The sequence below is a fragment of the Doryrhamphus excisus genome, linkage group LG13 (genome assembly GCF_037039965.1).
Source record: "Doryrhamphus excisus strain RoL-2023G ecotype Guam linkage group LG13, RoL_Dexc_Guam_v1.1, whole genome shotgun sequence".
NCBI lineage: Eukaryota > Metazoa > Chordata > Actinopteri > Syngnathiformes > Syngnathidae > Doryrhamphus > Doryrhamphus excisus.
In genome coordinates, this window is record NC_136369.1 from 1,877,517 (window position 1) to 1,898,903 (window position 21,387).

General features: G+C 46.2%; 1 protein-coding gene across 1 annotated transcript in view; it reads left to right on the forward strand.

The window, feature by feature from the left end:
* Window positions 1-21,387, forward strand: part of itfg1 (integrin alpha FG-GAP repeat containing 1) — a 97,753-nt gene that overhangs the window by 51,109 nt on the left and 25,257 nt on the right. The window contains exons 11-12 of the mRNA XM_058089432.2: window positions 14,231-14,381; window positions 15,876-15,984. Of these exons, the coding sequence (XP_057945415.2) occupies window positions 14,231-14,381; window positions 15,876-15,984 (260 nt within the window). The remainder of the gene's footprint in view (window positions 1-14,230; window positions 14,382-15,875; window positions 15,985-21,387) is intronic.

Here is a 21,387-nt window from a genome sequence, read left to right on the forward strand (position 1 = left end):
CATATGGGGTGAAGTTGAACATTAATAAAACGGCGCTTGCATCGGATTTTACCGATACCCACAAATGCATCGCGATGAATCCCAGTGAATGAGCCGATGCACTCGCATCGATGTATCGATTAATATCGATTATTTTCCACACCCTTACTGTAGACGTGAATGTGATTGACAGGTCATCAGTCCAGTGTGTTAAGCCGGATGTGATTGCCCCCGTGACCCCGGAGAGGGGACGGTTAAGAAGTGAGCAGCAGGAGAGGTGCGAGTACAACATGGAGTCCGAAGAGTCGCTGTTGACAGCGGCGTTGTCTGTTTGTGTTACCGTCGTGTCATTTCCACCCCCGGCTTTTAAAAGCAACCACCCCGCCCGTTTCCACCGCCGCCCGGGACGCACGTTAGAATCCAGGTCACGGGACAGACGGCGCCTCCAGACGCTGCCAAGCCCGGCCTTGTTCCGACGCACCTCCCCCGCCGAACGCAACCTCTCAGGCTGTGTGCACAAACGCAAGCGTTTGGGACTGGGACGAGACAACGAGGCAATGAAAGAGAATGAGAACAGCGGAGCGAAGCGACAGAACTTCTGCTCCTTCTCATATCAACGCAGGAAACTTTGCGCTTGACGGGGAAGTGTCGTCCTTTTCAGGTGCACAGCGGTTGTCCCTGCAGCGAGGCTCCGCTCGTCCCATTTTCCCCTTCCCGACGCCTGCAACATTTAACAGCTCCTCTCGTTGATTGAGGACTACAAAGATGGAGTACTACAAAGTAGGCCTAGCCTACATTTGCAACTTTTCAGACTTGCGTACACTCCAGTAAAAAACATGGTGTGGGCCGCACTTTGGACACCCCTGCTCTATGCAGTTCTGAGTGGAAGCTGGGGGTGGGGAGGGCCGATTCCAACAGAGGAGGCGTGGGTGGAAGAGGAGCATGCCGAAAAGAGCGTTTCGGCCAAGAGGAGAAGAATGCCGATTCGCCCGATACACAACCTGCGATTTATGAAGTACTTCATTCAAAGAAACTTCCTATGGCGCCCCACTGGGGTCCAACATCATGGGGCCCATTTCATTATGGGCCATTTCATTATGCGTGCTCCTCATTTGTCATCCAGGAGCGTTATGGAAATGTACGCTTTGTGAGCATTGTCAGCTTATTGGTTTAGTTTGTGGCTATTAATCACATCGTCTCTCTGCTGCGTTTACATGTGAGTTGACGCATTCCCCGTCCCTCAGTGTCAGGGCCAGGAATAATGGAGGGAGCATGCTCCGCACCGAAGGACATTTAATGTTATTGTTAACGCGCACGCCGTCGTTTCCCATTCACGTTTCTTCCCATTGTAGAAGCTGCAAGGAATGCAGCACATTCCCACTGTGGTTCATTCCGTCTACGCCAGTGGTCCCCAAACTAAGGCCTGGGGGCCGGACACGGCCCACTTCCACATTTGACCCGGCCCCCTGAACAATAAAGCATGTACATTTTTCTGTCATAGATCTGGAAATGGTAACCTATTGTGAGCAACGTTACTACAAACACACTTTGCCCCAGTCATACTAGAACATAAACAAAAAAACGACCCTGACCCTGGCCCCCCTTCAGAGGAGGGAAAAGTCATGTGGCCCTCACTGGAAAAAGTTTGGGGACCCCACAGAGCGGTGAAAATCACGACAAACCCCCCTACTTATTTTCCTGACCAATTAAGCACCGTAGTTTGGAGGGAAACAGATGTTTGCCAAGCCAAGCGCCACAGCCCCCAGGTGGGAATATTAATAATGAGCAAGGTGAGTCCATCAACAGGAACACGTCAGTATGCCAAATATATATTTAAAAGTGGTAGCAACATAAAAGGCAACAAAACATCTGGGAAAATAAAGATAAAGAAGCTCTGCACTACAGTACAGGAAATGCTGCAAATGTTTGACAGACAGTACAGCACATTAGGGAGTTGTGATGACATGAGCTGGTACAGTGTACTGTGTTTGTGTGTGATGGCATATGTTCGCCTATAGAATAGGATTATCCCGAGCAGCAATCGCCATCTTGTCCTCCTCGTTACACATCGCAATATCACGTCTTGATTAAACCTCAAAGAGGTCATGGGACTTAGACGTGTGGCTCATCCCCATCACCTTCAGAGCGCCCGGATTGGAGCATGGAGGGGGACCTTTGCCCCCGCCAGATGATGAAAGGTCAGAAGTGAGCAAAAGATTGACAATCAGCGCGTGCAAACAAACCGTGATTGACACCCTGCGTCACACACGTTCTGCTTTCCACTCTGTCCACACCAACGCCTATTGTCTCCAGGAGACATTTTTCTCTGTCGGTAAAAAGGGGAATTTGTGGTCCGGCCCGCCGCGATGTGGCCTGCGGCTTCCTGGAAGATCAAGAGATTCCTTCCAAATGGCAAATTTGAAAGTGTCCGAGTCTGTGACCCTGCGCTGCTGACATCATTCATCCTCAGCAGGCGATAACACGGAACAGCCTGCAAGGAGTCATTCTCTGTTCTCCTCTGTTAGTAATGATATTTTTATATATTAATTATGCATGGCGTTCTGCATTGTAGTTACTATAAATGCTGCAATTATAGCCAAGGCATGTATTTGCATAAAGCACAGAGGAAAGACCTTGATAATTGGATGTTATTTCCTCAATGTGAAAACTCATTACATATAATGCTAATTTTTTAATCATGATTTGGAGTGCATGAGAAAGTGGAAAGGGGAAAACATAGCTTTGACCACTCGATTGTTGATAAACATGAATATTACACAGCAAAGCAACAGCACCAATGTTGTAATGGAGGTACTCAGCAGTACAACAAATGCCACACGCAGGAGTAACCAAGTAACCGCCATTTTAAAGCCCATGCAAAGGTAGATGATGAAGTCAAATGCAGATACTGCCACCTGGTGGAGTGGAGTTTTTTAACTCCTCCATGAGTTTGGATTCCCGGCAAAGAGCAGTTTAATTGCCATTGTTTACGAGCGTGGAAGTGAAATGTGTTTATTATCTGACATAAAGTATAATGAATCATAAATTAAGAACATTGGATTTGTTATGCCATCAAATCCTAATGCTACTTTGGATTACCACAACCTTCCTGACTTTGCCGGCGATTTGGAGTCGTTCGGTTTATTTCTCTTCCGCGAGGCAGTCGTCATTAATAAACAACCGCTTTCGGCAGTTTGGGAGTTGTTGTGCATGGGAAAGTCCTCTGGAGGTGACGATGCCACCTTTTGGCTTGATTTGTGTGACGCCGTGAGTCCACTGGAGGCCCACCCAGCGTATCTTTCTGTGGCTGTAATCTTCCAGCTCCGACGCCCACAACAAAGCAAAAGTGCGAATTTGACTCCTCGCCACCACGGCAGCGCAATTGAGTTTTCAGGTCTGCTTGTAAAGGCAGCCAGGTGGAGGAAAGACAAGGCTGATGTGTTTATTATTGGATTTAAAAGCCAAAAGTGAGGCGATGAAAGGTGCCTGACAACAAGCCAAGCCGAACCATCCACGAGCTACGCTATCATTTAGTACCTGCTTTTTGTGGGCTTTTGACAGGGTTTTTTTTCTCTTGTCTTTTCCTGTCGTGGTTGGCTGTTTCCCGTCTTACTGGTATATGCTCACCACCATCTTGGAACATCACCTTCAACAGGGCCCCCCTGCGTCTGGCTCTCCTCTTTATTCCAGTTATAGCCCGACCTCCAGACATCGGTCTATAGGTCTTTCATTAAACGGACATTTTGGAATCTTGTAACCAGAAATCCACATCGTTTGAGTCTCACTGGCTTGGCAATAATAATTCATTCATTCATTTTCTACCGCTTTTTCCTCACAAGGGTCGCGGGTGGTGCTGGAGCCTATCCCAGCTGTCTTTGGGCGAGAGGCGGGGTACACCCTGGACTGGTGGCCACATATAGACAAACAACCATTCACACTCACATTCATACCTATGGACAATTTGGAGTGGCTAATTAACCTAGCATGTTTTTGGGAGGAAACCGGAGTGCAACATGCAAACTCCACACAGAGATGGCAGAGGGTGGGATTGAACCCTGGTCTCCTAGTTGTGTGGTCTGCCCACTAACAACTCGACTGCCGTGCCGCCCATAATAATAATAATAATAATAACAATAATAATAATAATAATGAGTGGATCATCATCACACAAACAAGCAAGTATGGACGCCAATCAGTATCAGACCATTTACGTGAAAAATTGTCAACTTGTGTCACTTTTTCTTCTTCTTCATCTTTTGCTGTTTGCGCACGGACAAAAAGCAGGCTTCACTACACATCTTCAAGATCATTCGGTGGTTATACAATATAATTCATGTTCACGGTTGGCCCCTTACAGCCAGCTTTCACCCACAATATCAAGCAGGGGGGGTTCTGCTGTTTTTGGCACCCAAGCTGCATTGCTCACTACTGCCGCCTACAGGAGTGGAGTGCACAACATTTCAGCATTTCTTCAAACGTTTTCGAGAGAGTTTTGCTGCAGAAAAAATTTAATAGTCCTAAATGTGTGTGATTCTCGTCTCGTCAAACACATTGTTTGGCACTCCGGCTTTCTTTGGCCCCATGTGGGGTTATTTGGCGACAGTGAGTCAGAAATGCGTAGAGTGCTTTGCTGGGCGGAACGATACGGCACAGGTACAAGTTTGTTATGTGCGATACCGTACGAAAAAGCAGGGCAAATTTGTGCAAATAGCCAACAAAAAACAAATCGTATGCAAATTGTGGCTTCCATAAAGGTTGACTTCAGCATCTTTAATTCTCAAAATGTTTCTGTATTCATTTGTTCTGTCTTCGGCCTTCAGTACCCCCCCCCCACCACCACCACCCCCCACACTCTCGTTGACTGTTTCCTTCTGAAATGAATCTTCTTTGCTGTAATCAATCTATAAGTCACCGTTGCAGCTGTGACTTATAGATTGATGTGGGGGGGTATGTGGGGGGGGGGGGGTTGTTCTTGTTGTTTTTACATTTTTTTGCTCCAAATGATTTCTTTCAGTACGCACCCACCCCCGGCGAGGCTCCCTTCCAATGAAAATGTCTGTGTAACATTTGCTCCACTGCGGGAGTCTCAGATGCGATTAGGAGGTCCAACAACCCTCGCTGAAGTGCCCCTGAGCAAGAGGCGGGCGTCTCTCTTTGTGAGGATAGCAGCACACAGGAGAGCAATTATCCCGCTCACATTCCCTCACTCTTGTTTCATATATTTTTTTCTGTGCCGCTTTTCCTGTCAGAGATGCTCCGTAGGAACGCAGAACCGGCGCGCCGCTCGGCATAAAGATAATGGCTCCCTTCTTTACTCACCCATTTACTTAGAAAATTAATTAAGCCGTCCTCGTTAAGGTTTTAGCGCTCTCTGAGGGACTGGGCATTAGAGTACATACAGTAAATGCAGTCTTTGTGGTCTACTCGTGAGACGAGGCCCCTAGTACTGAGCACTCAGGATAGTACTCAGGATGCTTCCTGTTCTATGGTCATCATCATGTTTTTGCTTTTTGAGCTGAAGTCTGTTTTTTATATTTGGCAGCAGGTTGTGTTCGGTGAAGTGGCGTCAGGTTTACATAACAAACGTTTTGCTATCAACGGCGATGAAGAGCAGATTAGATTGTTACCATGGTGACATTTCTTACCCTCCCTTTACATACGCAAAGCATCAGTTGCATGTAGACAAAAAAAAAAAAAAACCTTCAGACCTTGATTCTAAAGCCAAGGTTCTGCCTGCTGGGACGTTTATACCGAAGGCTAGCAAGACGTGTGCGGTGTCATTGTTCTTCCTGAAAGACACGGTTGAAGAACGTTAAAGTCGATTCACTTCCATGCTAATGAGGTCCTTTCTCGACGCCATTGGCTCCTCAGTAGAGTTCGGGTTTCTGCCGAGGCCCATCAGTCCACACCCCCGTATGGATATGAAGCCCCATCTTTAATACTGACAATACTTTCACTAAATGTACAAAAATATATAACAAAATACAGACTACATATAATAATGCATATTATGTACCGCTGCCCTCTAGTGGAAGAGCATGTTATTGTTGCTGCTGTCATTATACGACACTGACATTGACAGACATGTGAACAAAGATTCATTATTTGCCTTCCATCCGTTTTCTATATCCGCTTATCCTCCCGAGGGTCGCAGGATTGCTGGAGCCTACCCCAGCTGTCTTTGCCGTCAAATAATTATTTTCCCACACATGTAGTGAATTCGGATCATTTCTCTCACGGCATGTTGGTTTGGAATCACTGGAATAACTCTCCGCCAGCGGAGATGCTTATTAGCATATTAGCATCTACGGTGGTGTAGCAATTTTTGGAAAATTACAAATATCAAATATATATTGCAGTTTCTCCAAAATAAATTAAAATGCACATTAAAATGTTTTGTGATTAAATACGCCCCATTAATTGGTGAAAAATCCACATTTTGAAGCATTTTTTTTATTGACTAAAATGCAAATGCTGTGTAAGGCATTTAAAGGCATCATGATGATGTGTAGTATTCTACACTGGTCACTAGGTGTCAGTGATGTTACTTTAGTGAGACACACAAACACCACACTTGATCTCACAAATGCACAATAATCCTTACAACGGGCCCACGCCAAGCTAAAACTCAACTCTGAACCCCCCCATGCCGCTTCTGGTCCAACACCGGAACACATGTACAGCAACACACATGAGCATAAGTCCTATTTCTTATCTTTCATGGCTTACTTTCTGTTATTATGTGTGCTGTATTGCGTCATATGGGTGTAAAGGTGACTATAGGGGTGTTATGTATGTCTAGAGCGCTCTAATGATGTAGCACGTCGTAAACTATATGAAAATATTATACTACGAATCCTAATTTGTGGAAATACACTTGTCACGGTCGGGGCTGCAACCAATTACCCTGAATAAACGAAGCATTCCCGTCTGGAAAAGGCGGATAAAGCGCATAAATGTGTGGAGACACAAAATGGCATGTCCCCCTGCAGGGCTGCCTAAAAACACTTCCCTGCATCAAGGCTTTCAATCCTACACCTTTGTGGGACCTCTGACATTGAAATTGGTGACAAAGCCTCCATTGTGGGTCTTATTTGATAGTCCTATGTTCTAATATTGAAGTAGTTAGTGAGCAGAGTTCCACAGAAATAATCGTTCATAATCACGACCACCCGACGCCGATTAATAGCATAACCTACTGGACGGGAGTAATTACGCTAATTATAATTACAGAGGGGAGGGAGCTCCTCCGTGCAGCTGGTCAGGTTAGGAGCGTAGTGGCGGCAATCTGGCTTCGCGGGAGAATTTAGCAGCCATTGCTCATCACAGTGAGTCAGAATGGGAGCACTTAGGCTGAATTACAGCTTTTCTTCTAATTCCGTAACGCTAGCGCCACAAATCATCATTAGGGAAACGCACCACCGCCGGGAATTGAATAAAAAATAAATCAATAAAGTAGCACTGTAAGCTATTTGGCTCTCACGCGAGGGGGTGTTTGGTGTACCAGACCGCCCCCCCATACCACGCCCATCCCCACCACACACACGCAGGCAATGACAGCCTGTCACGCCACTCTCCCCTCTCAGGTGGACTTCCTTTTTCCACTTCACACTTCCTATTCAGCCCACACCTTCCGGGGGGGGGGGGCGTCCTGTTACCTCCCGGCGTCTTATGTCGAATTGGTCCGCCCGGGTTTCATACGAGGTGGGGGGGTGTCTAAATGTCAGCCGCCGCCCTCCGCTGAGTGCACGTGCCCGCATGCAAGGGAGGAGGGGGGAGAGACTTGGTGCGAGGTGTGTGTGTGTGTGTGTGTGGGGGTGCTGGGGGGATTGAGCTATTTGTGGATTAGGAAATGAGGTCACAGATGGAAATGGCTGAACTTGAGTGACTCCTGCCTCGCCACCCGACACCTATCAAGGAGTTGAACAAACATGTCGCGCTTCCATCGCCCGCGATTAAAACGCCTTTTAATGGCCGCCGCTCTGCTGAGGGAAGAGTCTGGGAGACAGGGAAGGAAGCGCGGCGCTCCGAGCTGTAGGTCAGTGAGGGGCTGACAGGAAGAGAATATGCTTAACCTCCGCTGCAACGTCAATGTGAAATCACAACGAACGTCTTCCTCAGTTGTTTATATCATTCTCATCCCGTTTTATCGGCCTTCGGGCCCGGAAAACCTTCCCTGCTGACCTTCATATTCCCAACATTCTGTGGTCTTCATTTAGTAGCGGCTCTCCACTAGTGTATGTGTAGATGTCATTTTTCTTTTGTCCAATCAGATTTCAACTACCGTGTGTTGCTATGTGAGCATAATCTGCCCAGGGCCTTCAGAATCAGGAGTGCTGGCCCGTGTCATTTAAAGACTCTTAGGCAGGGGTGCTCACAGCGCTGCCCGTGGCACATTATAAAATATCATTTTGCAAAACATTTCAAAGAAACTGAAAATCTAATTTTAGTAATTTTAGATGAATAAAGTTATGATTCATAATATGGTACTTTGATGATTAGTATGGTCATTAAAATAGAATAATACTGAAAAGCTGTCATTTGAGAAAGGAACAAAACAACGATTAAAGTTGTCATTTTTGCGAAATTAGGTTGTGTAAACGTTCTAATGTTGTGAAAAAAATATATATATATATTATTAAACAGATTATATTATAATATATTATTATTAAATATAGAAATGATTAAAATGTTATGGATGTAAAGTCATAATTCCAAGGGAGACAATTTACAAGAAAAAAATTGAAATATTTGGGGGGAAAAAAATCATAAATAAATCATCTGCAGAAACGGAAAAGGCGGCTACACCAACAATGAAGTCAAAATATTCAGAGAAAAATGGCCATCTCTTTGTTATTGAAAAAAAATTATTATATATATATTGTTATTATTAAAAAAAGTAAAAATCTGAAATAATTTTACAAGAATAAAGTAAAACAAGAAAGAGAGAAAAAAAATTATCAGAATTAACTCGTATTATTTAGACAAATATGATGTCATTTTAGTAGTATAGATTTGAAATAAGAAAAACTTTATTACACGTACCGATACAGTAGCCCGTATTTACGTATCTCTACCAAATACGGATTGGGATGGACCATGAAGGTGGACCAGGCTAAGGAGCCAGAAGGTTCCATTCAGATGCCACGAAAGGCTAATTGTGGCCAAGTTGGTCCTGTCGATTGTCACCCCCACGTTAAAAGCCACAGCTGACGTTCAGCGTTAATAACGCCGCTCTGTCGTCCCGCTAATGCACCGATGAGTCCCGTCACATCGGGTAGAAGCATTGTGGCTCGTGTCTCTGTGAGTGTGCGTCTCCATCCATCAGTATGCGACCCGACCGAGCAGCTGCCAAGAGCTTAGCAGGCTGTTGCTAGGCAATGCCATTTCAAACCCATCCTTCTCCGGGTGTCGGGGGCGCGTTTGCCGTTCGCTTTGGTCGCTAACGCCGGCGTGGAAAAGTGCGGCGTAGTATTTCTAGTTTTATTTCTAGCTTTTATTTCTTCGAAAAACGTAATAGTGAAGTTTTATAGGATCTGACGTTACCTCCGTTAGCCATCAGTCACGACCCGAGACATGACGTTACATCACATAGTAGTCAACCACGGCATGTCCGACATGAAGTGAAAAAAAAGTTCTCCTCCCATTCCGTGTGGAAGTGGTTTTTGGCTTTTTTCTTTTTCTTTCTTTTCCACTCTAACGTAGCTGTTACAGTGAGTGTAATGTTAGCTTCCATAGCTAAAGGTCGTTATACGTGCTATATGGCCTCCATTCCATTGGACAACTGCAGATATGGAGTGTATGTGTAAAAGAAAAAATAGCATTGTAGCATTCAAGTTACACACACACAAAAACGGTGTTCCCAGTAGGTTTTCTTAATAGCATTTTTAAACTGTATCATCTCCAGAATCAAAGCAGCACGCCTCCAGTATATTACTGTGCTCATCAAGAGCTAGCTTGATTAGAATATTATTATAATGTGTGTGTATATATATTTATGTACATGAGCACATGTGTGTGTCCAATGTACACTCTCACCATAAGATGTGAAAGAATGTTTTTCCCAGACGGAAAAAAAAAGCAAGTGAGGATGCTTGGAGGACTTAGGGGTCAAGGACAGGAAGACGGAAGGCGAAAGGAGACTGATCAGGAAGCAGATGGTGGGGTTAATTCCATCTGTGAACCTGAGTGAGGCTCGCGGATGACAGCTTAGCAAGTTCTCATTGTGACCAGGTAGCCGACTCGGATGGCGGGTGATCAGCTGGTGGGACTCCCTCCCGCCAGCCCACCCGCCGCCCCGGGGGGGCCAATTAGAAGGAAGGAGGGAAGCGCTAGCAGCATGAGAAGACTCCCCGCGGACACACACACTGACAAAGGCTTGGTACGGTAATTGAAGCCCCGAAGGCGCGCACACCTTGTCACGACACGCACACCAAAGGCCCAGAGCTCAAGAGCACGTTTTGACTTCAAAATTGCTCATTTGCTCACATTTGGTCCCAATTCAGCCCAACCCAGGGCTGTTATCTCTGAAGCTCGCGTGTACACAAAACGGGGCCGAAAAGTTGGGTACGCCGTTTTGCACCCAATTCCTGTGATCTAGAAAAACAAGCTGGCGTGGGAACGGGCGCCCCAGCAGCTTGGTAGCCGTGGGGTAGAGACCGTGCACATATGAAGTTATATGTTAGAAATAAACATGCAGTGCAAGCCAATGAATGCTTGTGCATCATTGCATGAAGACATGAAAACATTCCTATTTTACAGGACAATGATGGAGGACATACAGAATCCTATACGTAGCACATGAAAAGATAATATCCGATACTTACGTACTCAGCATACTGTATGGTGTCTGCAAGTACTGCAAAAGCCATGGTACCACTGCATACCAGTGTACCTGCTGAAATATTCAAGTACTGGAACTAATGATGCTGCCCTTAAGCCGATAAAAAAACGCCCAATGTTAGCCAATATCCAGTTTGACAAGCAATCGATAAGAATCCGCCGTACATCTTTAGAACAGAGGTGTCAAACTCAATTGCACAGGGGGCCCAACTCTCCCCCCTCCCTGAGCCTACTTTAGTCGTTACAGTAAATGATGTTGACTTTGGTGTGAATCTGGCACCCTTATTAAGTGCTAGTGAATTCCGTGCTTTATGGAATATTTATTCATTCATTTTCTACCGCTTATCCTCACGAGGGTTGCGCGGGTGCTGGAGCCTATCCCAGCGGTCTTCAGGCTAGAGGACTGGTCGCCAGCCAATCACAAAGCACATATAGACAAACAACCATTCCCACTCACATTCATACCTGTGGGCAATTAACCTAGCATGTTTTTGGAATGTCGGAGGAAACCGGAGTACCCGGGGAGAACATGCAAACTCCACACAGAGATGGCCGAGGGTGGAATCGAACTCAGGTCTCCTAGCTGTGAGGCCTGCGTGCAAACCACTCGTCCGCCGTGCAGCCCTATATGGAATATTGCTTCCACTTTTGAAAGTATGATGCCATAGGAGTACCTGATGCCAAGGGAATGGCCTCATGATGCAGCCGGGTACTAAAGCACGTGATTTTAATGATCAATACCTGCTTCAATTTCAGTTTCAAGAAGGGGCTCATCAATGAAATCAGCTGGTTGGAGAGAAACCCCGCTCCACGGAAACGTCTGCATTAGATGAATCCTATGGAGTCGTTGTGTTTTGTTCTAGATTCCGATCAGATCGTCCATCACTAAGATATTTCCCTCCCTACCGCTAGCGGTCTCGTATTCCAAATCATGAAAATGTTATGTTTTGCATTTTCTTCGGTAGCCAAAACGAAGCAGCCTTCAAACCCAGGCTACGTACTGAACCGTTGTCATGGCGTAGCACTGCAGGCCTAATCGTGACATCTCAGCGGTATTGATTAGGAAACGGGGATTGAGGCATCAAAAGTGTTCGGTGGTTGCTTCGGGAAGGTGACTTTTGCCGAATAGCGGGATAGAAATAATGATGATGATATCTGTGCGTACGTGTGTGTGCAACATGTTCCAGCTGCAGTCGCCACTTCTGTGTTGTGTTTGTGTGTCGTGACTTTGAGCTCACCTCCACCTCTGCGGTGCTGAGAGGAGTTCTTTTAAAGCGCCGCAATCCCAGACAGGACGCAATAATGACAGCCGGCCGTCAACTATCCTCCTAATGAGGATGCATGGAGCGTCGGATTAAAAACACGCTTCCAACATCCTGCTCCTATGTAATGTATGCAGTAATTGCAGCCCTTTAATCCAGCTCAAGCCCCGCCCCTTCTACGAAAGTGATTCACCCGCTCGTCTGTCGAGAAACCTGACATTTGACTTGACCTGAACTTCTTTCTTTTTTTTAATCAGAGCGCCCGAAGCCTTATTGGAACGCAATCACTTCCCTTTGCTGGCTTGTAGGGAATCGGACAAACGTGCGCACTCTCCCGTTTAGAGTAGTCAGTGTACAACTTGGGCAGAGTATAGATCACTAGCCACTGAAAGTGAATCAACACACAGTCAGATCTTGCCTATGGTGGCGGTCGTGTCATGTGGCTGCACGAGTGCACAAGGCACCAGGGAGCTGCGGTTCATTGAGGGTAGCCATACGTTTTTGTCCGTTTCGTCCATAATCATGGCCATGGACAGTCTTCTTGTGGGGCGTCGCCTCTTGCCTTCACCGCCAACGGCTCACTCTCGCGTCTGTTCGGCAGAGGAGCAAAGAGAGCCGTCTGAACCCTTTCACTGTTATTCTATTTTTAAACTTAGCTCTCTTTTTTCCCTCCATGCTCGCACGGAGATCTGAGAGCAGGTAGCGAGCGCTCTCAGAAGACAGGCGCACGCTTAGACGGCGATTGGACGGGTGGGCTTCCAACTCCCGGGAGAATTAAAGCGAAATGGTGACAGAGACTTCGCAGGTTGGCGTTTGGCTTTGTGCTAGCGCCAGGAAGCTAGCATGATTGCTGTGTTTTTTGTCGTCATTTCTAGCGTCAAATACGGGAAGTGCTGAGGCTGCTGGGAGTGACACAGACGGCAAAATGAGTCATGGCGTCGGCATCGACTGATATTTCAATTGTTTGATGATCTGAAACATTGAAGCGTGGCAAACAAAAGCTGAGGAATGAAGAATGTCGACATACGTGACATCGCCTGATTGTCGGCTGTCAAAACTGCACAGTTTGATTCCGTGGTTGCAGATTCTTGGAGGGAACGTGTTTAATATTTGAGAAAGTGGGTTACTGTGTGAGCGGTGATTGTTTATTTAGCGTCTGAGTTTATGAAAAGTGCATCACTGCCGGCCTTGTTTAAGACTTGAGCTGCACGGCGCCGAGGAGCGTTGATTGCATCACATCCAACCACAATAAAGCTCCATTCTACTGAGTCCGTCCGATGACATCTAAAGCGCTGCAGCTGGTTTTCTCTCTCGGAAATGCATAAAATGAAAGCAGCACACGTACACACAGAGTGGAAACGTGTTTGCCAGAGACGGTGTCAGCGGGGGGCGTCGCTCGTTGAGCGAAACAACATGGCGGATGTATCAGGCGAATCCGCAGGGGGTCCGGTGGCGTGAAATGAGCTCCTCTTGCGTACTGTACTGTACTGTAGTTTCTGTCTGCTTTATTCAGCTGGCCGCTTCAGCTTCATCGATTTGAGTCCTGCAGCTGTGCCGTGGGGTCAGGTGTGGATCAGATGATGATGATGATGATGATGATGATGATGATGATGATGATGACTGTCATTGTCGTCGGCACTGACATTATTGTGCATCAGAAACACCGTTCCTTTAAAATGCTTGTATAGTGCTTTACTCTATTCACCCTGTGATGATGTCACTGATCGTCAGCCGCCCCGGACAAGCCAGCGTAACATCTGCCCCCCCGCCCCCCATGGTAAAAATACCATTACATACAAGGGGAAGACAATTTTCCACCATTTGCCCCTTTTTTACAGAAAGTGTCCACACATCACAAAATCAGTACTGCAGTAAAACTGCACTGGGCGGACTTTTACTACACAGTACACCGATGGAAGTGGTACAATATGTACTATATGTATATGCACTATATGTACTATATGCATATGTATATGTACTATATGTATATGCACTATATGCATATGTATATGCATATGTATACGTATATGAGACACAGCAAGTGTTGACAGTGTGAACACGAGCCCCCCCCCCACCCCACCCCCCGACCCCCCGTGTCCGCATGAACTAAAACGTCAATGTCGTCTTCTCTCGTCTCTGCGTTCCAGCGCCCAGCAGGCCTTCCTGTTGGAGAACGTGCCCTGCTCCATCCCCAACTGCCAGAGCGTCGGCAGGATGTTCAGCGTCCACTGGGACCAGTCGGACCTGGGCGCCATCCCCAACGCCATCATGGCCACCTTCTTTGACATCTACGAGGACGTGAGTAGACGCTCGTCCCCTCCGCTTGGACGGGCGCTGACGGCATCGATGTCTTTTTGCAGTTCACACGTTTCTATTATTTGGAGCTGCTGGCCCCGTATTGCATCACTTTTTTTTAACGTCTACGTTCGGAGGGCATTTGATGGCAGATGGAGGCGGGTCGGGGGGGTGGTGGGGGGGTGAAAACGCCAACGTTTGGTAAAGAATATGAGATTCCCTTTAAAGCAGAAAAGTGGATTTAGGTCTTAAGCTTTTCCTCCACTCATGTCAACAAAATGACTTCAGCTACTGTTTTTTTTTTTCTTTCTTGCCTAAAAGTAATACTTGAGCTGTGTGTGTGTGTGTGTGTGTGTGTGTGTGTGTGCTGCAGTTAAATGCACCGACTTGAAAGCATTTTTTGGCCCAGCTGTTGTTTGTACAAGACAAGACATTCATTTATTCACACACACACATTATCTTTCCATCAGTGCGTCACATGCTGGTCATTACTGATAATGGGGTGAGAACCGGCAGGTGCTTGGACACATCAAAATATAAAACTCCAACACGCTTGCCTTCGCTACATTTTTCATGAGCTAAATCATTCATAATTCATAATCCGTCCACCTCACAGGTGTGGCGTATGGAGATGCTGATTGGACAGAATGATTTTTGTGCCTGAGGTTGGCCACAATAAAAGTCCACAATGTGGAGTATGATATATATACAGACAGCATCTTTGAAAAGGGAAGCGTTTCGGATACAAGCATTTGCCTTCGTTTTTAACACACAACAGGGCTAAAATAGTCTTTAATTAAAACAAAAACTAAGCAATATGTTTTCCCAAATCAAAGATCCTCTAAATAACAAGATCGTTCTGGTGCTTTGTAGCAATTACTGCAAAAAATATGACAGGAGCATTCAGATGTTTTTAAGCACCTACTGCAAAAAATGCCAATCAAAGATCCTCAATATGACAGGAGTGCTCAAGTCAAAGATAATCTATAAAGGACAGGAGCTCTCAGACGTTTTTTGAGGACCCACTGCAAAAAATGCAAGCGAAAGATCCCTCATGAATGACAGGAGTGCTCTGCCAGCCTTAATTCAAAGATTGTCTATATGACAAAAACATTCATGGAAAGCCCCACTTTTAGCCTTGTTTTTAGCTCTGAATGAATGCATGGATGTTGTATTTTAATGCATCTTTGACTCAACTTTATATTTTTTTCTTGACTGTAAAGCTTCTGTGAGTACTCTGAAAAGCGCTATACAAATAAAAATGGAGGAGTTCCCTTTGGGTTTTAAGCAACTACTGCAAAAACATTCATCAAATATTTTCCATTGGGCAGGAGGACAGGCAAAAACGCCTGTCAGAGATCCTCTATAAGACAGGAGCGCTCTGATGTTTTTTAAGCACCCCAGGGTGTCAAATATTGTGTAAATGACGGGGTTCATGCTGGACGTGGTGTTTTTGTCTGGAGGACATCTTGGACGTTTGGATGTTTGTGTCTCCAGGGCATCTTGGACATGCTGGTGGTGATCCAGGCGGAAGGCAGGAGAGACTTGATCATCCACGCTTTGAAGAACAACTTTGAAGCCGACGCCTACTTTGTGAAAGTGATGGGTGAGTCGCCGTCTGGCACGGTGCGTCTCTCTCTCTCGTCAGCGGGGGAGGACAGCCGTCACCTCAGCCCGAATCCCCCCCCCCCACCACCACCGCCGCCGCCACCCTGCCTGTCGCCTTAGTGCTTCCTGTGCGACACGAGTACAATTTGAATGTTTTATCGTCTCGTACTGCTTTTTCCGTCGTCTCCCGAAACAACCCCTCCTGGACTCATTAGAATAAGTAACGCCAGCATCTCCCCCTCCCCCATATGGAGAGCAGATGGTCATGACTATTATCTTCCATTATAATTTCGACTCTCAGCCGCGGGCTCCTTTGGACTCACATCTTAATGTGCTGAGAAGGACGCGCTCTTCCTTTGGCTTCCGTCTGAGCCCGAATGCGAGCGGCGTAAAGCACGAACAGCCAACGTTTAACAGCATTACACGCGTTCGCTTTTATTAAGTTCGCCATTATTTACATCCATTATGCGTGTCCCAGAGTGGGGGGGCGGCATTACATCACGCTCATTGGCATCGCCCTCCCAACCTAAACATGTCATGGGTGATTTTTTTTATTTGCAGCATGTCAACATGGGAAACAACAAAGGATCTTATTCTTCAGTTTTGATGATGTTATGACATCCGCTGTCATTCGCACGACTGCTGGCCTTATTATGGGAACCCTTTTTGCTACTTTTACACTCCGATTTACAGTTTGGAATGTTTGCTGGTCGCCATTGTGTCGGACTACTCCAGGGCAGCTGTCGTTACAGATGTACCTTACCACCACCTGTGTGTGACTGGGGAGTGAATGAATTACGGGTTCATTTTATTGTGAAGTACTTTGGGTCCCTTGAAAAGAGCAACATGAAATCTAAGCCGGGCGGCACGGTGGGGTTAGCGCGCAGACCTCACAGCTAGGAGACCAGGGTTCAATTCCACCCTCGAGCATCTCTGTGTGGAGTTTGCATGTTCTCCCCGTGCATGCGTGGGTTTTCTCCGGGTACTCCGGGTATGGTTGTTTGTCTATATGTGCCCTGTGATTGGCTGGCGACCAGTCCAGGGTGTACCCCGCCTTACGCCTGAAGACAGCTGGGATAGGCTCCAGCACCCCCTGCGACCCTCGTGAGGAAAAGCGGTAGAAAATGAATGAATGAATGAAATCTAAGCCATTATTGACGTTCATTGACGGTACGGTACATCGGTACATCGCTCCGTCACTGGCGGTTTGTAAATAAAATGATCGCTGTTTTGTGGTTAACTACTCTATGCCCTATCATTAGTCGAAAAAATAAATGTTCCGTATTTTGTGCCTAAATGATTAATTTTCAAGCATAAACCTGTGCTAAATGATCTAAAAGACAAAATACAGTTGAAGGCATTTCATGACGTTAATGAACTGTAGTCTACCCTGGCCACTAGGTGGCGCTAGTTACACACACCAGACTTAATGGCCGCCAACGACGGGCTTTTTGTGTGTTTCTTTCGGATTTTTCCTGATTATGGAGTCCCCATAGGGGATCTTTCTGATACTGTTTTTTTTTCCGGATGCTTTTCCTGACGAATACCGATGATGCTTACCAGTGGAGATTTGAACTCGAGGCGTCCGCACCAAAGTCGATGCCAGGCTTTTATTCATCTATAATTATTTATCTCACAACAGTCGCAATAATAGTAATAATCGTCATCATCATAATAACACGGGCTACTGTACTCTAGCTAAAACGCAACTCTGATGTCACTTCCTGTCTTTTATTTATGTCTTTCATGGCTTATTTTCTCTAATTATATCTACCAGATGGGGTAATAAGAATGTAAAGGTGACTATAGGGGTGCTATAGCGTGTCCAGAGGGCTCTAATGATGCCAAAAACATTTAGAAATCAGGAAGCCTACTTTGTGGAACTCGGCGGTCAGTACTGGAAGCATTTAACCGTGATAAAGGTGGGGTTACTGTACTGTACTGTACGCTACTCTACTGTACTGTACTCCCACCAAGTATTGTGTATTTCATGGGAAGGCCAAGTGTTCCCAAGGATCTCTTGACTTCTTCCAGGCACTATCGCTAGCATGAGTCCTGTTAACCAAAGGCTGGGCTGCGTTAGATTTGTTTATCGAGTCCAAGCGTCACATGAGGCTCACTTCCTGGCCCCCCTGTGGGAAATGGGTACAGAAACCAAATGATCCGTTTTCAAAAATCTGACTTTGGAAACACCAACACAATACTGACGTGTACGTAGATGTGTCTTAGCAAAACTAAGTATGTCACAGTTTTCAAGCCGGTTAAATTTAACAAAGCTCAATTTGCATCATGTTTACTACGCGTGTGACGCGTCACGTCACGCTCACTGTGAACTCGTCACCCAGAAAAAAAAACCCAAAGACGCAGCTTCAAAGCGCCAGCTGTTTATCACCTGTCTGCTACCTCAGCAATGGTTGTATTTCCTTTCATTCTGCGTCTTCAGCTCAAATGGAGCCGCCGCCTTTTGAAGTCAAGACGTCGGAGCGGCATCGGTACCTGCCGACATTTGCCAGGAGAGCAAAAATAGTTCCACGGGAGGGCGAGGGATGGGGAGGGGGCTGGAAGGGGGGGGTTGGGGGCTTCTTTGCTCGGCGTAATCTGTCATTCCGCGCTGCTCATTAGCAAGAAAAAGAGCGTCGTTCATCCTTTTTTCTGCTGCACAGTTGGCAAACAGTTGTTCCGTTGTCTTTTGGGAGGAGTAGGGAGGGCCTGCATGCTCCTCTTCTGCCGACACACACACTCACACACACATACATCTACACACACATACACACATGAGTCATCAGTGTAAATACGGCGGCTACACGCTGTATTTATCACAAGCTTAGCTGTTTAACGCCCACAAGAGAAATGTAGGCGGCCATATCTGCTTTTTAATCCCATATATGAACATATATGAACCATAACATAACGCCACGTAAGGCAGCTGTAGAACGTATCAACGTCCAAACTGGAACCATAACGCCACGTAAGGCAGCTGTAGAACGTAGCAGCGTTCTAACGATCACCCGCCCAATTCGTGCAAACCGGTTGATGACACGGCAACCGAATGACTTTGATGCGTTAGCACTGACGGTGACTGATGGCGACAGAGACGAGACGCTGAAGGACACGGGACGGCGGCCCACCTCCAATGTGGATGGATGACGACGCCCACGATTTTAATAACGGGGCTGGAGATAGAGGACGACTGTTGGAAGCGATAAGAGAACATCTCCTGTCGGCTCGCATTTATTTGTGGACTGAATAATGAAGACACGCTTCTTCTACATTGAAGGAGGTGTCCAAATGGCGGACTGGGAGCCTTTTTGCTGTCCCCTCCGACTGTTCTGAACATACATAAATATAATTTATTAAAAATAAATAATACAAATGTATACATTTTATATAAATTACATAAAATTTATTTATAAATTTAGGGCTGTCAATCAATTAAAATAATAGACCGCAATTAATCGCATTTTGTCCATATTTAACTCACAATTAATCGCATTTAATCACAGATGGAAATAAGTTTTTATCTATAATAAGTAGGGAAAAATGGCTGTTTCCTGACTGCGTCACATGTTCCCATACCCTCATGTCCGGCGGCATTCAGGTAGCCTTAGGACACCCCCCCCCCCTTCAAATGCAGCCTCAGCCGTGTACGAGGTTCATATAACACCGCCCATTTAACAGCAACCTATGACAAGTCAACATGCAGCCAAATACCTGGCGATGAGGGGTGTAACGGTGCTTTGTAGTTTGTGAACCTTAGTTCCCTGGTGCTGGGAGCACTCATGCAGTGCTATCTAGTGAGGAGTAGCGTTGTGGAAGATGATAGTGAATCTACACCGCTGTAAAAAAATGCACACTGACTATTCTAAGGCTAGTCTAAAGTTAGTCTAAGACTGGTCTAGGGTTAGTCTAAGGCTAGTCTAAAGTTAGTCTCAGGTTGGTCTAATGTTAGTCTAAGGTTAGTCTAAAGTTGGTCTGAGGTTAATCTAAGGTAAGTCTAAGGTTGGTCTGAGGTTAGTCTAGAGTTGGTCTAAGGTTAGTCTAAGGTTAGTCTGTAGGCCATATCCAAGGTTACTTTCTCGAGGATGGTTGCTGAAAAGTACTGACTTGTGAGAGGCTGTGTGTTGAAAATACGCCCACGCCAGGACCCAGAGATGCTTCTTCTAAAATGTCAGCGTTGTTATGCATTTTTACACCTGCAGAGCGACTTGCAAACAACCAGAAGAAAGCAAAACCCCAAATCTGTCCTTCACGCGTTGCCTCAAGCGGACGCGCCATCCGTCTTACGGCGTGAAAGCGAGCATAATAGCTCTCTCTCGCACCTCCAGTGGAGAACCTCCCCTGGGGGTGCTGTGCTTTTTTTTTCTTGCTTCTCAGATGGGCAGCCTTTCACTGTAATAAGTGAGTGAGACCACCGCACGTTACACTTTGTCAGCACCCTACTTTTCCCGCGACGCCCACGCCCACGTTGTCAAAGATGGACAGCTATTTTTCTAAGGATGGCGTCCCTCAGCTTTCCCCTGGGAACTACTGAACTTGAGGGATTGACTTTGTGTCCAAGTGTGGCACATTTGTGTGTGTGTGTGTGTGTGTGTGCATACTGTATGTGTGTGTGTGTGTTGTTGAGTGAAAGGTACGGTCACATGACGCGCAAGACTTGCCAGGATAAATCCATCACACGTTGCCGTCACAGCCTCTGGACTCAACCTGCCCTGCTCTGACATGTTGACTCTGACGTGACCCCCCACCGCAACCCCACCCTCGGTCCTGTACCCTGTCCTCAGAGTGCGTGCACCTTAGAACCGCATCATATTTGGTCCCAAACAAAAGACAACAAAAGACAACAAGCTGCAGGAAGCAGAATACGGATGTAAAACATTAGCTGTTGTCAATCAAAACTGATGGTTGTCGATGGAACACGTCTGTTTTTTTTTTGTTTGTGTTTGTAGTAAGGATGCGCCGATCGATCAGTATCACCCGATTTCCGTGAAATCATATACCAATAATTGCATTTCAATGCCGATCACACGTGGCTCGTACTATCGCTTCCTACAGGAGCGCCGTCTGCCACGTGGAACATGCCATAAAATGTTTGGGGGGGAGGGGGTAGCACCTGTTCACCCGTATGTGCTCGATCTCACAATGGCAGTCAGGGGACCTGGAAATAAAGTGTTTCTTTTTAATAGATGCCACATATCACATAAGCAATGTAACATTAAGGGGCTGAACCAGAGGTCAGTCATGTTAGCAATGTTAGCACACTGACATAGCTATGTCAGCTACAGTGCTAGCATTACACTCACATTTTAATGGCGACATCTTATAATGGTCGAGCCCCTACATCGGTAGCTGACTGACGGATATGGGCGGGCTTGATTTTAAGGCGCATAGCGAAGCCTCCGTG